This window comes from Mus musculus, chromosome 13 (assembly GCF_000001635.26).
Source record: "Mus musculus strain C57BL/6J chromosome 13, GRCm38.p6 C57BL/6J".
NCBI classification, from domain to species: domain Eukaryota; kingdom Metazoa; phylum Chordata; class Mammalia; order Rodentia; family Muridae; genus Mus; species Mus musculus.
Genome location: NC_000079.6, coordinates 11567598 through 11583594, shown reverse-complemented (window position 1 = coordinate 11583594; position 15997 = coordinate 11567598). Strand labels below are relative to the sequence as shown.

General features: G+C 40.9%; 1 protein-coding gene across 17 annotated transcripts in view; it reads left to right on the top strand.

Moving 5' to 3' along the window:
* The window catches only part of Ryr2 (ryanodine receptor 2, cardiac), a 553847-nt gene that overhangs the window by 523351 nt on the left and 14499 nt on the right, over positions 1-15997 (top strand). For all 17 annotated transcript variants that reach the window (XM_017315461.2, XM_017315452.2, XM_011244296.2 and 14 more), the window contains 3 exons: positions 5682-5815; positions 11289-11349; positions 14977-15123. In XM_017315461.2, the coding sequence (XP_017170950.1) occupies positions 5682-5815; positions 11289-11349; positions 14977-15123 (342 nt within the window). The remainder of the gene's footprint in view (positions 1-5681; positions 5816-11288; positions 11350-14976; positions 15124-15997) is intronic.

Below are 15997 nucleotides of genomic sequence, written 5' to 3'. Positions count from 1 at the left end.
TGGCTCCCATACATTTTAGATGAAATATTGCATGTAAAAGTGTTTGTGTTCTGAGGGCTGCTGTGCAGGAATCACTTTTTTTGTATTTTCTTGTTCCTTCTTTTTTTTTTAAATGGATCTTTGAGAGGTCTCAAACTGTAGCCCAAACTAGCCTGATACTTACCAGGCAGCCCAAGCTGGCTTTAAACTCACTGTAGTCTTTCCTCACCTTCCTGAGAATACTGGGATTGCAGGCATACCCCCCCACACACACCAGACTCACACCCCACACCCCCCACTACCCTCCCATCCCCCACCAGCCTGCTCCAGGCTCCTTGCTGATTCTTTGAACTGCTTAGCTCACATGCTGTCTTTTGGTGAATGCCAGCTTGGTGTGTACTGGCACAGGTGCGCCTGTCCTGGGAAGAGATATTTTGTGTCCTTATCAGTTCAGTGTGCTTCAAACTTGGTTGTCATGGAGACACTTAGAGACATCCTTACCACCTGATACAGAGATGGCGCATATACCAAAAGCTTAAATGTAACTGAAGTATAATTAAGCACAGTGTGTGTGTGCATGCGTGTGTGTGTGTGTGTGTGTGTGTGTGTGTGTGTGTGTCCATACTTTGTGGTAGATAGAGTCTGAGATTGCGACTGTTGATGTTTGTGGGATGAATCACCAGGTGGGAAAGTCTCTGCATGGCCTTTCCTTTAGTCTCTGCTCTACACTTTATCTCCATATTTGCTCCTGTGAGTATTTTGTTCTCCTTCTAAGAAGGACTGAAGCACCCACACTTTGGTCTTCCTTCTTTTTGAGCTTCATGTGGTCTGTGAATTGTATCTTGGTTATTTGGAGCTTTTGGGCTAATATCCTCTTATCAGTGAGTGTATGCCATGTGTGTTCTTTTGTGATTGGGTTAACTCAATCAGAATGATTTTTTTTCCTATTTCATTCATTTGCCTAAGAATTTCATGAATTCATCATTTTTAATAGCTGAGTAGTACTCCATTGTATAAATGTACCACATTTTCTGTATTCATTTGTTAGGGACATCTGGGTTCTTCCCAGCTTCTGGCTATTATAAATAAGGCTGCTATGAATATAGTAGAGCATGTGTCCTTATTACATGTTGGAGCATCTTCTGGGTATATGCCCAGGAGTGGTATAACTGGGTTCTCAGGTAGTATTATGTCCAATTTTCTGAGAAACCACCAAACTGATTTCCAGAGTGGTTGTACAAGCTTGCAATCCCACCAGCAATGGAGGAGTGTTACTCTTTTTCCACAACCTCACCAGCATCTGCTGTCACCTGAGTTTTTTTTTCAGTCATTCTGACTGGTGTGAGGTGGAATCTCAGGGTTGTTTTGATTTGCATTTCCCTGATGACTAAAGATGGTGAAATTTCTTTAGGTGCTTCTCAGCCATTTGATATTCCTCAGTTGAAAATTATTTATTTAGCTCTGTACCACATTTTAATAGGGTTATATGATTCTCAGGAGTGTAACTTCTTGAGATTTTTGTATATGTTGTATATGCTCTCTATCGAATATAGGATTGGTAAAGATCTTTTCCCAATCTGTTGTTGGCCTTTTTGTCCTATTGGCAGTGTCCTTTGCCTTACAGAAGCTTTGCAATTTTATGAGGTCCCCATTTATTGATTCTTGATCTTAGAGCATAAGCCATTGGTGTTCTGTTCAGGAAAATTCCCCCTGTGCCCATGTGTTCACAGTTCTTCCCCAATTTCTTCTCTATAAGTTTCACTGTATATGGTTTTATGTGGAGGTCCTTGATCCACTTGGACTTGAGCTTTGTACAAGGAGATAAGAATGGGTTGCTTTGAATTTTTCTACATGCTGACTACCAGAACCATTTGTTAAAAATGCTGTCTTTTTTCCATTGGATGGTTTTACCTCCTTTGTCAAAGATCAAGTGACCATATGTATGTGGGTTCGTTTCTGGGTCTTCAATTCTATTCCACTGGTTTTTCCTGCCTGTCTGTGTACCAATACCATGCAGGTTTTTTTTTTTTCTTTTTTGGTTGTTGTTGTTGTTTTTCACTATTGCTCTGTAATACAGCTTGAGGTCAGGGATGGCAATTCTCCCAGAAGTTCTTTTATTGTTGAAAATAGTTTTTGCGATTCTGGGTTTTTGTTATTCCAAATGAATTTTCAAATTTCTCTTTCTAACTATATGAAGAATTGATTTGGAAATTTGATGGAGATTGCATTGAATCTGTAGATTGCTTTCTGTAAGATGGCCATTTTTAATATATTAACCCTGCCAACCCATGAGCATGGGAGATCTTTCCATCTTCTGAGATCTTTGACTTCTTTCTTCAGAGACTTGAAGTTCTTATACAGATTTTTCACTTGCTTGGTTAGAGTCACACCAAGGTATTTTATATTATTTGTGACTATTATGAAGGGTATAGTTTCCCTAATTTCTTTCTCAGCCTGTTTATCCTTTGAGTATAGGAAGGCTACTGATTTGTTTGAGTTAATTTTATATCCAGTCGCTTTGTTGAAGTTGTTTATCAGGTTTAGAACTTCTCTGGTGTAATTTTTGGGGTCACAAGTATATGATCATATCATCTGCAAATAGTGATATTTTGACTTCTTCCTTTCCAATTTGAGATCCCTTTGATCCTTTTGTTGTCTAATTTCTCTAGTTAGAACTTCTAGTACTATATTGAATAGATAGGGAGAGAGTAGGCAGCCTTGTCTAGTCCCTGATTTTAGTGAGATTACAAGTTTCTCTCCATTTAGTTTGATGTTGACTACTGGTTTGCTGTATATTGCTTTTACTATGTTTGGTTGGGGCCTTGAATTCCTGATCTTTCCAAGACTTTTATCATGAAGATATGTTGAATTTTGTGAAATGCTTTCTAAGCATCTAATAAAATAATCATATGGTTGTTTTTCTTTGAATTTGTTTATATAGTGCATTACGTTGATGGATTTCTGAATATTATCCCTGAATCCCTTTCATGAAGCCTACTTGATCATGGTGAATGATCATTTTGATGTTTTCTTGGATTTTCTTGGCAAGATTTTATTGGGTACTTTTGCATCAATGTTCATAAAGGAGATTGGTCTGAAGTTTTCTTTCTTTGTTGGGTCTTTGTGTGGTTTAGATATCAGAGTAATTGTGGCTTCATAGAATGAATTGGTTAGTGTTCCTCTGTTTCTATTTTGTGGAATAGTTTGAAGAGTATTGATATTAGGTCTTCCTTAACAGTATTATAGAATTCTTGACTAAACCCATCTGGTCCTGAGCTTTTTTTGGTGGGAGACTATTAATGGCTGCTTCTATTTCTTTTGGGGTTATGGGACTGTTTAGAAGATTTGCCTGATCCTGATTCTTTGGCACCTAGTTTGTGTCTAGAAAATTGTCCATTTCATCCAGATTTTCCAATTTTGTTGAGTATAGGTTTTTGTAGTAGGATCTGATGATTTTCTGAATTTCCACAGTTTCTGTTGTTATGTCTCCCTTTTCATTTATTATTTTATTAATTTGGATACTGTCTCTTTGCCCTCTGGTTAGTCTGGCTAATGCTTTCTCTAGCTTGTTGATTTTCTCAAAGAACCACCTCCTGGCTTGGTTGATTCTTTGTATAGTTCTTTTTGTTTCTATTTGGTTGCTTTCAGCCCTGAATTTGATTATTTCCCGCTGTCTACTCCTCTTGAGTGAATTTGCTTCTTTTTTTTCTAGAGCTTTTAGGTGTGCTGTCAAGCTGCTAGTGTAAGCTCTCTCTAGTTTCTTTTTAGAGGCATTTAGAGCTATGAGTTTTCCTCTTAGGTCTGCTTTCATTGTGTCCAGTTAGTTTTGGTATGATGTGTCTTCCTTTTCTCTGAATTCTAAAAAGTCTTTAATTTCTTTCTCTATTTCTTCCTTGACCAAGTTATCATTGAGCAGAGCATTGTTCAGCTTACATGTGTATGCATGTTTTCCTTTGTTTTTGTTAAAATTTAAGACCAGCCATGGTTCATGGTGATCTGATAGTGTGCATGGGATTATTTCAATCTTCTTGTATCTGTTGAGGCCTGTTTTGTGACCAATTATATGATCAATTTTTGAGAAGGTACTATGAGGTTCTGAGAAGAAGGTATGGTCTTTTGCTTTAGGGTGAAAAGTTCTATAAATACCTGTTAGATCCATTTGATTCATAACTTCTGTTAGTTTCACTGTGTCTCTGTTTAGTTTCCTTTTCCATGATCTGTCCATTGATAAGAATGGGGTATTGAAGTGTCCCACTATTATTGTGTGGGGTGTGATGTATGCTTTGAGCTCCAGTAAAGTTTCTTTTATGAATGTGGTTGCCCTTGTACTTGGAGCATAGATATTCAGAATTGAGAGTTCATCTTGGTAGATTTTTTTCCTTTGACCAGTATGAAGTTTCCTTCCTTATCCTTTTTGATAACTTTTGGTTGAAAGTTGATTTTATTCGGTATTAGAATGGCTACTCCAGCTTATTTCTTGGGACCATTTTCTTGGAAAATTATTTTCTAGTCCTTTACTCTGAGGAAGTGTTTGTCTTAGACACTGAGCTGTGTTTCTTGTATGCAGTAAAATGCTGGGTCCTGTTTATGTATCCAGTCTGTTAATCTATGTCTTTTTATTGGGGAATTGAGTCCATTGATATTAAGAGATATTAGGAAACGTGATTGTTAAGTCCTGTTATTTTTTGTTGCTAGAGGTGGAATTATGTTTTTGTGGGTATCTTCTTTTGGGTTTGTTGAAAGATTACTGTCTTGCTTTGGCTAATTTTTTAGTACCATTACACATGAGTACTTGAATTTAGGCCTGGAAGTAGCACATCACAGAGTTTACATGCTGGGATTTATGCTGAGCTGCAAGCCATGCCCACGTACCAAACTTTCTTTTATCTTTCATTTATACCTGCGTGCATGCGTGTGTGCATTTGTGTGTGTGCGTGTGCGTGTGTGTTTGGGTACACAGGTGTGTGGATGGGTTTAGAAGCCAAGGTCAGCTTTGCCTATTGTTTCTCAGGAACAGTCCATCCTATTTTGAGACATGGTCTCTCCACATACACAAAACTGGTTAAGTCAAAGAAAGCATTAAAGACAAATGGTGGTTAAAATGACAAAGAACACAGACATTTCAGGCTAACTAAGCCAATCTGCTGTGCACCATGGTCCTGAGACTCAGCAGTTAGGCGCAGCTCATTGGCCAGGGAGTCTCATAGGTCCACTCCTCCCAGCCTTCCTAGTGCTGAGATTATAAGCACATGCTACTACACTTAGCTTTGTATATAGCTGTTCATCACCTGAACTATCTTCTCCGTTTCTTAACCTGTACAATGGGATGAAACTATTAACACACAACTGGTACATCATGACAGACACCTTAGATGAGGACAGAACTGAGGGACCATGAAAGTCACAAGAATTCTGACAAAATTCCTGGCGAAAGAATGGTGGTCACTTCCTCCTACCACTCTTCCCGATCATCTTGTTCTTGTACATCACAGCAGTCTTTCCTGTGCCTCCCTTACTAAGAGGGGTATCTTACTCCTCAGAGATGAGTTATTCAAAGTGCTATAGATTTATTTAGAACTTCAACAGCATGGTTCCAGAAGATGGGCTATCTGTAAAATCAAGAAAATATATTATATAGCAAGAAGACTACTCTTGCATACTTAACAGTTAAGATCAATGACATACTTCTTTCTTAACCACAGGTAATGGATAAATATGGAGAGTTTTATGGGAGAGACAGAATCAGTGAGTTACTGGGCATGGATAAGGCTGCACTAGATTTCAGCGATGCAAGAGAGAAGAAGAAGCCCAAGAAAGACAGCTCCTTGTCTGCTGTGTGAGTGACACTTCTGCCTTACATGGGATGGGGACAAGGGACGCATTTTGGACTGACTATCTCATCAATTTGCCTTCCCTTCCTTAGGAAAACAGCAAATAACAAAATAAGTTGTCATTTATCCTTCTGGGTTTTTTAGGGTTTCTATTGCAGTGATGAAACACCATGCCTAAAAGGCAAGTTGAGAAGGAAAGGGTTATTTGGCTTACACTTCCATATCATAGCCCATCATCAAAGGAAGTCAGGAGTGGAACCAAAACAGCGTAGGACCCTGGAGGCAGGAGGCAGAAGCTTATGTAGAGGCCATGGAGGAATGCTTCTTACTGGTTTACTCCTCATGACTTACTCAGCCTTCTTTCTTATAGAAATCAGGACCACCAGCTCAGGGATTGTACCACTGACCATGCACTAGGCTCTACTACATCTATCCCTAATTATAAAAATGCCCTTCAGCCAGATACTATGGAGGCATTTTCTCATTTGAGGTTCCCTCCTTTCAGATGATTCTAACTTGGGTCAAGTTGACATAGAACTAGCCAGGACCTGGGTGTTTGGAGCTTTGGAATGGAGGGATATATTCCTAATGCATTATTGTCATTGTTGTTGTTATTAACTTCTCCTTGAGACAGAGTCATGCCATGTAACCCAGGCTGACTTAGTTCATTATATAATAGCTAAGAAAGGCTTGGAACTGACTGGTAGCTCCCTGGGTCTTTCTTCATCTCACTATCTTCCTACTCTAGCTTCTGGAGTGCTCCAGGTGTAGCTCCTATCAACATTTAAAGATTCCTTCCTTGTTATTTACATGCAGCAAGAGAAGAACAGTAAGAAAATCTCCTATTCCTTATTTAAATTGCCCTTTCTAATCTCAAATCCTCCTTAAAGTGGAACAGAAACAAAGGCACAATATAGAACCATGTTTTTGCAGGAATCCTTTTTTGGAGGGAAGTTCTGTTCCATATTTAATGGAAGAGCATCAGTGTGCCAAAACACCATGTTACCCTCTTATCTGAAGATTCATTGCACTCTTGTGAAATAATGCTGTTAACTAAGATGAACAATTTGGATTGAGGTCCCTTGAGACCGAGACAGTTCCTCCCAGTCCTATCTCAGGCACCTGTGTCCATGATATGGAGAGCCAGTGTATGCATGTGCTCCTGCCTACTCAGCAGACATGACCAGCTAGATTTCTGCAAGCAAGTCCAGCACACTTGCTTCACCTAGATGATATTTTACTGCCCAGGCACTTCCTTGTTTTAGAGAAGTGCTGTGGTCACTTTTTTCTTGGGAAATTAGCTCTTCTTGGTTTTGTTTTTGCTTATTTGCACTGCAGCAACAGGTATCAAACTCAGGGCCTCATGTTTAACTTGTGAGGCAAATGCTGCCCCACTGAGCCATATCCCCAGCCCAGCATGGCTGACCTGTGTACTTGTTTAAAATTGGTGATTAGCTAGTGAGATGGCTCGGCAGGTACAGATGTTTACTGCCATGCCTGAGGATCTGAGTTCCATCTCCAAATTCCACAATGAGAAGAGATCATTTCCTGCACAAGTTGTTCTCTGGTGTATACACACATACACAACATACATGTGCACACATAAGTATACCAAATTTTTGGCAAAATGTCTCATCATTTTATATAATAAATATTTTCAAGAGTGACTACCAGCAAAGGGCCGAAAAGTCTATGTTATTATCATTGTTAAGTATGGATAATGAAATCTGAATGAAGACCAAGTAGGGAATATACAAGATCGAGAAAAAGATTTCCATGTTCTGGGTCTTGACATTTAGAAAGTGGAGACTTAAAAGTTTAGCAGGAGTCTGTGTGCATGCCATCGTGATTGTTCCACCCAGGCTCAAAACCATAGTGGCTATTCACTCGCCAATAAATGTTTCATGGTGGTAAGATCCATTTGTAAACAGTTCATCAATATTTACAGCCTTTATCCATCCATGCAACTTGGTAAGTGCACATTAAAATAAGTGGTTCATCTCCTCCCTGTGGTTAGAAAGGCTGAGTGCTTCCATTTTTGTGGGATTTTTAGGAGTAGGGTAGGCAAGCTTATATCTTAGAATCTTCAAGCAATCTCTCATCTACCCACTGCCCACCTCTCTCTCTCTCTCTCTCTCTCTCTCTCTCTCTCTCCCTCTCTCTCTCTCTCTCTCTCTCTCTCTCTCTCTCTCTCTCTCATTTATAAGGTTTTCTTGATTCAAGGCCTGTTTTCAGGGGAGCCAGAGGCTTGATTAGCTGCCCTAGTCACCCAGGGCCACCCCTGAGGGTGGGGTCCACTCCACCTAGCATGGATACTACCTGTTTATAGACAAGTATTGGGCACTTCCAAAAAGAACTATTTATTAGTGACAGTGGTGATGAGGCTGACACTCACATGTATGGTTGATGGGAAATAACATAAATGAAAAGCTTTGAGCAAGAATCTACAATGTAAAATTCAGATGTCCTGAATTTTGAAAATTTGTTTTGGTTTAGATCATTTTCTATGGAAAGTCATGCTCCTCTCATGCAGATTTTCAAGTCCCTTCTGGTTTCTAACGCCTTTCTTACTTAGGAAAAATTAATGTTGAAGCCTATGCACATATTGATGGTCCGCTTATGGAAGGGTCATGTGTTAGTAAAACTAATAACAGCACAAAGACAAAGTTTTGCCTGAAGAAGGAAAAGACTATAGCCTGGCCTGTCAGTGCTTGGCCTTAGCATGTGGGAACCTGAAGCGAGGTTAGCGAGTGTGGGCAGAAAAGCAACATTCTGCCGCAGAAAAAGAGAAAGACAGGAGAGCAGGAAATCCCGCACTAGGGGAGCGGAAGCTTCATCCTTCCAGGAAAAACAAAACAAAGAAAAGAGCAACAAGAACACACTCTTACCTTGCCTGCTTTATGTAGCAAACTGCTCATTCTCACACCTCCAATTTCAGATTGGCCTATTTAAAGGCAATCATTTAAAAAAAGTAATTAGCCCGAAATCTTACATCTAGAGAGGCCCCTTTGAGAACTGCCCCCTATAACACTACATTGTGCCTGCTCATCTCCTCACCTGCCAGCTAACCTGTTGCTGGGGCCTTCTGTCTAAGGTTGACGAAGTGATGTCTAACCCCAAATCAGTGCCAAGTTCTGGGGGTGGGGGGGATGGGAGAAGGAGGCTTTTATAACATGTGCACGTCTAATATTTCAAAGCTCATGCCTGTTCAAAGCTAAAGTTTTACCTGGGTGGTGGCTCCCTAGTAAAAGCTCCCAGTACAAGCCTGAGGACCGGAGTTCGGATCTCAAGTACCCACATAGAGCTAGATGGATGAGCAGATCTATAAAACTCCAAAGTTTCAAAGCTCAGATTGATTCACTTGACACAGATTGGCTGAGAGACATTTAATTTGTGGGGAAATGCCTGGGGAAGGGGAGGTCACACATCTGGGGTAGAGACAGGTTCTAAGGCAGGTGCAGCATTAGCAGCAGCTAAGAGACACTCTGGAAGTGATTAGGAGGAGGGTCTAGAGTCCCTTGAAAGCAGGACAAGACTGAATCCTGTCTGAAGGAAAATGGAGAGAGCTGGCAGGTGACTGCAACAGAAGCAAGGTCAGGCCTGCATCTCAGCAGGAGGGAATTCACAGAGCCAGCAAGGCCATGGGGATGAGCCCTAGAACTGCAAAGAGAAATCAAGAAAAGGAGGAACAGTGCTCTTGTTTATAAATTTTCAGCTGTTAAATAAATGCATGTATGCATAAGGTTTTTATTTGAATCAGAAACCCTTCTACTGAAATGCAATAAAGAGTGGACACAGAGCTAGGAAGATGGCTCCCTGGTAAAAGCACTTGAGGCACAAGCACGAGGACCAGTGTTCAGTGTTCAGATCTCAGGCACCCACCTAGAGCCAGGCAGGGATGAGCACATCTGTAACCCCAGTGTTGGGAGGTGAGGCATGTGGATTCCACGGGCTTGCTGGCTTGCCTGTCTAGCCACAATAGCAAGGTTCACTAAAATACCCTGTCTCGGAGTAAGATGGGGAGTAATAGAGGCAGACCACCAGTCAGTCTCTGGCCTCTATACCAACAGGCATGAAAAGATTACCCCCATGCACATGTGAGCACACACATATATTATACACATACAAAAGCACACACACACACACACACACACACACACACACACACACACACACTTACTTATACATATGACCACACATTCTTATTCTCGTGCTCTTTGTCCACCCTTCCCCCTCCCCCTTCCCCTTCCCTCCCCCTTCCCTTGTCCCTCTCTTCCCACCTCTCCTCAGCCCCGTTCCCTGCGCCCCCCCCCATTTTTTCTCTCTCCCTCTCTCCTAATCTTCCTTCCTCTCTTTACACAAACACATAGGAGTTCAGTGGTTAGGAGTACTTGTGGTTCTTGTAGAGGACAGAGATGGGTTCCCAGCACTCACATGAGGTGATCCACATCTGCCTTTAACTTCAGTTCCAGGGAATCTGAAGCCTCTTCACACCTCTCTGAGCACTGCAGTATATGGCACACAGACATATATGCAGGCAAAATGTCCATGCACATAAAATAAAAGCAAATCTTTTTAAATTGTATTTTAAATTTACTGTAAAATTTACTAAGTCAACTTTTATAACACATGATAATGAACCTTGTAAAGTTCCCAGGAATAAGAGACATCAATAAGGTAAATTTACGTTATAGTACAGCACACACACACACACACACACACACACACACACACACACACACACAAAGGCTGTATTTAAAGAACAAAATGGGATGTTAAGATTGCTCAGTGGGTGAGGCATCTGACTACCTGAGGAAGTGGAAGAAGAGAACTTAGGAAGACTATTCTCTGACTTCCACACATGCACCATTACATGTGTGTGCGTGAACACACACACACACACACACACACACCATATATAAACACTACACATATACACATATACCACATACACACATACCACAAACACATGCCATACATACATAGACCACACACATACACACACACTATACACACACACCACATACCCATATATACCATACACACACATACACACACACCATACACATACATACATACATACATACATACATACATACATACACACTATACACATATCACACTTGCACACATACCAAACACACACCACGTTAATGAACCATTTAGCATATACCACATACCACATATATACAACATATATACATATCATAAATTCATAAATAAATGATGATAGTTTCATCATTTCATCAATACAGTACTGAAGAAGAGACGGTGCCACTTTGTTTTCTTTCCCATGACCTTTCTAGAGCACCACAGAGTGCTGGGGTGTGTCTCCACAGCAGGTCTCAGCTCTGCACCCTGGGCACTGTCCTTGTGAGCAGGTATGTAGCCTTGCCTGCCACAGGTGTGGGCCCACAGGCTCCACAAGCACACATCTTCTATTAATGTGAATACCCACACTCTCTTCTGTCATTCCAGATTGAATTCTATTGACGTGAAGTACCAGATGTGGAAACTTGGAGTCGTGTTCACAGACAATGTAAGCCTCCTTCGCTCTCATTGCCCAAGTCTGTGGAGTTCTTGCTGATAAAGGGAGGTTATTTCAGGAAGTTACGCAGATAACAATGTAGTTAATGATAATGGTGTGAGAGAGACCCAGGCACAGACACTTTTACCACCCTATCTTATACATTAATATAAGAAAATCTTACACGTTTATATTGATTTCCATTTATGTTTCAGTGGGACCATAGACTTCAGAGGTTTATAGATATTTAAAACACACCTAAATAAAAATATAAAAAATAGTTTTACTAGGAAAAGGATGAGTGGGAGGAGGAAGGAGAAAGCAGGTAATGGAGAGCTGAGAGGGATAGTTGGAGAAACAACAGAAACAAGGTATTTCTGGAAATGTCATAATAGAATATATGTCTTTATATATGTGGTAGAAACTAATACATTTTTAAAAATAGTTGCGCTTGCTTTTTCTCTCAAATTAAGTGCATTAAACCATTATGTTCTTTTTCTTGATTTATCTTCATCAAAAGCCTTTAGACAGTAAACATATGGCCCAGGTCTATACTTCAATGTGATTGAATATAGTCAACCATTACCAAAAGTTGTCTATGTACCTCACTGTTTAATTTTCACATTGGCTCTTATAGTGAACGTTTCATTTTCCCAGTCTTTAAGTCTGTGACAGCAAGCCAACTCTTTTCCCTCCATCCCCATCCTTTTACCCAACCATCCAAGGTACTCTTTATATCTTTGAACTTATTTCATAAGTACCTTTCAGAGCCATAGATTGTTAGTATAATAGCACCTTGCGAATACTTTCTCATCGACTGGTGGAAAACTTCTCAGTGAGTAGGAGTCACCAACTCCTGCTTCAGTGGGCCATCTCCCACTCAGGCGGTAAGCCCATCCTGACTGGGGCACACTGGGGGCTGGGAGTGGGGGTTCTTTCTCCATACCACAGTCCTTGTATGATCCTCTTTTGTCCAATTGAATCTGACCTTCATATTTCCATTTCTGTGGAATTCATTGCCATCCAGAGAAGTTGGATATGAGTGAATCCTGAAGGCAGCCTGGAGAAGTCCCTTTAAGCATCTTTAGAGACCTGTTAGGCAGACAGTCCCCTGCAACTTTATCGCTTCTGTATGGCCAGTCACTTTTCACATGTTGTTGGGCCTTCAGCAGTTTGGTTAGTCTCTAAAAGCAACAAGGGAATCAGATGAAATATGGGATTCCCAGAGGCATTTCTTATCATACAAAAAAGTAACTTTTAGTATAAAAATGCTCCAGAAGCTGGAAAGAACCCAGATGCCCCTCAACAGAGGAACAGATACAGAAAATGTGGTACATTTACACAATGGAGTACTACTCAGCTATTAAAACAATGAATTCATGAAATTCTTAGGCAAATAGATGCATCTGGATGATATCATCCTGAGTGAGGTAACCCAATCACAAAAGAACACATATGATATGCACTCAATGATAAGTGGTTAATTAGCCCAGAAACTTAGAATACCCAAGACACAATTTGCAAACCATATGAAACTCAAGAAGAAGTAAGACCAAAGTGTGGATACTTTGTTCCTTCTTAGAATGGAGGAACAAAATACCCATGGAAGGAGTTACAGAGACAAAGTTCAGAGCTAAGACGGAAGGAAAGACCATCCAGAGACTGCCCCACCCAGGGATCCATCCTATATACAACCACCAAACCCAGACACTATTGCATATGCCAGCAAGATTTTGCTTACAGGACCCTGACATAGCTCTCTCTGTGAATCTATGCCAATGCCTAGCAAATACAGAAGTGGATGCTCACAGTCATCTATTGGATGGAACACAAGGCCCCTAATGAAGGAGCTAGAGAAAATACCCAAGGAGCTAAAGGGGTCTGCAACCCTATAGGAGGAACAACGATATGAACTAACTGGTATCCCCCAGAACTGTGTCTCTAGTTGCATATGTAGCAGAGGATGGCCTACTCGGCCATCAATGGGAAGAGAGGCCCTTGGTCTTGTATAGATCATATGCCCCAGTACAGGGGAGTACCAGGGATAGGAAGCAGGGGTGGGTGGTTTGGGGAGCAGGGTAGGGGAGGGTATAGGAGGCTTTGGGGATAGCACTTGAAATGTAAATGAAGAAAATATCTAATTAAAAAAAACTTTAAGGAAACAAAAAAAAATGCTCACAGCACCTACGCAAGGCATTGCCCATCTCTCTGTCACTCAAGATTAACAAGGTCCTCCCATGTCAACCAACACCATAGCCATGACTAGTTTATCAGTAGTTTACAACTCCTTCCTCTTGTGTTTCCCATGTGTCTCCTTTTCCCTCAGGATTTGCATCTCTTGCTAGACAATGAGATGACTCCTTCTTACTGTCCTATGGCAAATGTGTTACTTCTAAACTCTTCCTGCTAAATCCTGGCTTTCACAGATATCATTTTTCTTTTCCTAGCTTTAGTCCCCTGTTGCTCAGGAACTCTTTCATGACCCCAGCCTCCTCCTTTTTCTTCCTGTAAAATTAGAGTCAGAACAACAGGACTAATCCTCTCCTATGAGTGACCGCCATCCAGAAACAGCATCTGTACAAGAAATTATAAAGCAAAAGCAACCATTGGGCTTTTATCCTGCATCTTCATTGCCCCTACCAAAGATGGACACTTACACAGTAAAGAAAACAAATAATTTACATTAATTATAATTCAGGACACTGGAGAGATGGCTCAGCAGCAGTTTAGAATACCTGCAGAAGACCAGGTTTAGTTCCCAGCACTCACAGCTCTCTCTAACTCCAGTGCCAGAGTGGCTGATTCCCTCTTCTGGCCTCTAAGGTCATTGCATTGCATGCCCATACCTACACATAGATACACACACATACACACACACACACACACACACACACACACACACACACACACACACACATATACACACAGAGAGATAATTAAAAATCATTTCTTCAATTATGATTCAGAAGACTTCCCCAAGCAGCACCAAATATGTAGTTAAGGTCACACGTATCAGTGACATCAAAGAATACCTCAGTGGCTCTTGGGATTTACCTTAGTCCATGCAATGTGCAATGTTACCTTAATAAAGCTACTCAGGAGCTTTCCTGCAATAGATTCTAACTAATAGGTCTTAACAATTCCAATGTGTAGATAAATGAAGATCAGAGGAAAAGAGAAAAGGAAGGAGTCACTGTTTGTGGGTTCTTGGATTGACTGTAGACATGGACTCTCCAAACAGAGGCAGTCTTGTCCCTGAGTGACATTCAATGCCTTCTTCTCTCATCATGGATCATCAGGTTACAGGGCAGCCTCCATAGTCCAAAATGTATATGGTACAATATAGCAAGCGCCAAGCTGAAGCCGAGCCCCTGCTGTCAGGATATAGGATGATCACTTCCATGGTTTGTGAAAGGATGAATTAGAAGAGTTGGTGTCAAGGAAAAAATTGCCTTTCATAGCAAACTAAATAAAGGTAAAGTGTGCAAAGATTGAATCCAGCTAGTTAGAACTAAAGAATTACAGCTTAGACCGAGGAGGTGCATGCAGGGGATTGTATGGATCGAGATGACAGTGGCTCTTGCTGGGTTTTGTGTACTCTGTTGTCTGACATGCCTTCTCCCTGTTTGCTCCTAACAGTCCTTCCTCTACCTAGCCTGGTACATGACCATGTCTGTTCTTGGACATTATAACAACTTTTTTTTTGCTGCTCACCTCCTTGACATCGCGATGGGATTCAAGACCTTGAGAACTATCCTGTCCTCAGTTACCCATAATGGCAAACAGGTAAAAGGTCCCATTTCCCTTAGAGAAACTAAAACTGATGAGAAATAAGTCTGAAAAAAAATGCAGCCCTTCAGTGACAATATGTGGCTTTAAAGATTGTCACGGCTGGATTGTCTATGTCTTTTACAAACTCTGAGTAATTCCACAGAGCCTATAGCTCTGGTTTAGGGATTGACTTATGGTTGCATGATCTTGCATGAGTGAATATTTGCAGGATCAAATTCTTTTCTGGTAAAGTACAACTAATAACAATACCTTAGCAGATTTTTTTTTTGTGAAGGTTGAGAACAAATCAACCAGCCAGCTCAGCCCCATCGACATTGAACGCTACATTCGTTCTTGTTTTGCTTATGCGCCAGTGCTTGCTCCACCTGATGCTATGCTGTGGCAAAAATTGTTGCAGAATCCAAGTGCATTACTTGCATTTACAAAAAGGTGTTGGCAGTTTTAATACATTTTAATTTGACAAGACATCCTCATGACTTTTTAAATTGAACTATGTCTAAATGATGCTTTATACTTGACAAGGGCATGCTGACATAGGGGATAGCTGGTCTGGGTCCAGATAGCCCACTGACATTCCGATGGAATCCAACTGCTCAAGCTGGACCTCTGTTACCGTGACCATGCAGATGTATATATTTACTCATTTGTCAGCTGCTTCATGTGTCCAATTGGTGGTAACAATTCTGTGCTAATTATCTAGAGCAACAGTCTTTCTAGTCCAGTACATTTAATAATCAGTGCCCCTCCAACCTGCACTCACAGCTACCTTTACTATCAGCACAATCCCTTGTTTTCAAAAGTCCAGCATGAAGCTCCAACACATGTCACCTACAGGTCTGAATAAAGCTGTGATGCTCATGGCAACTCA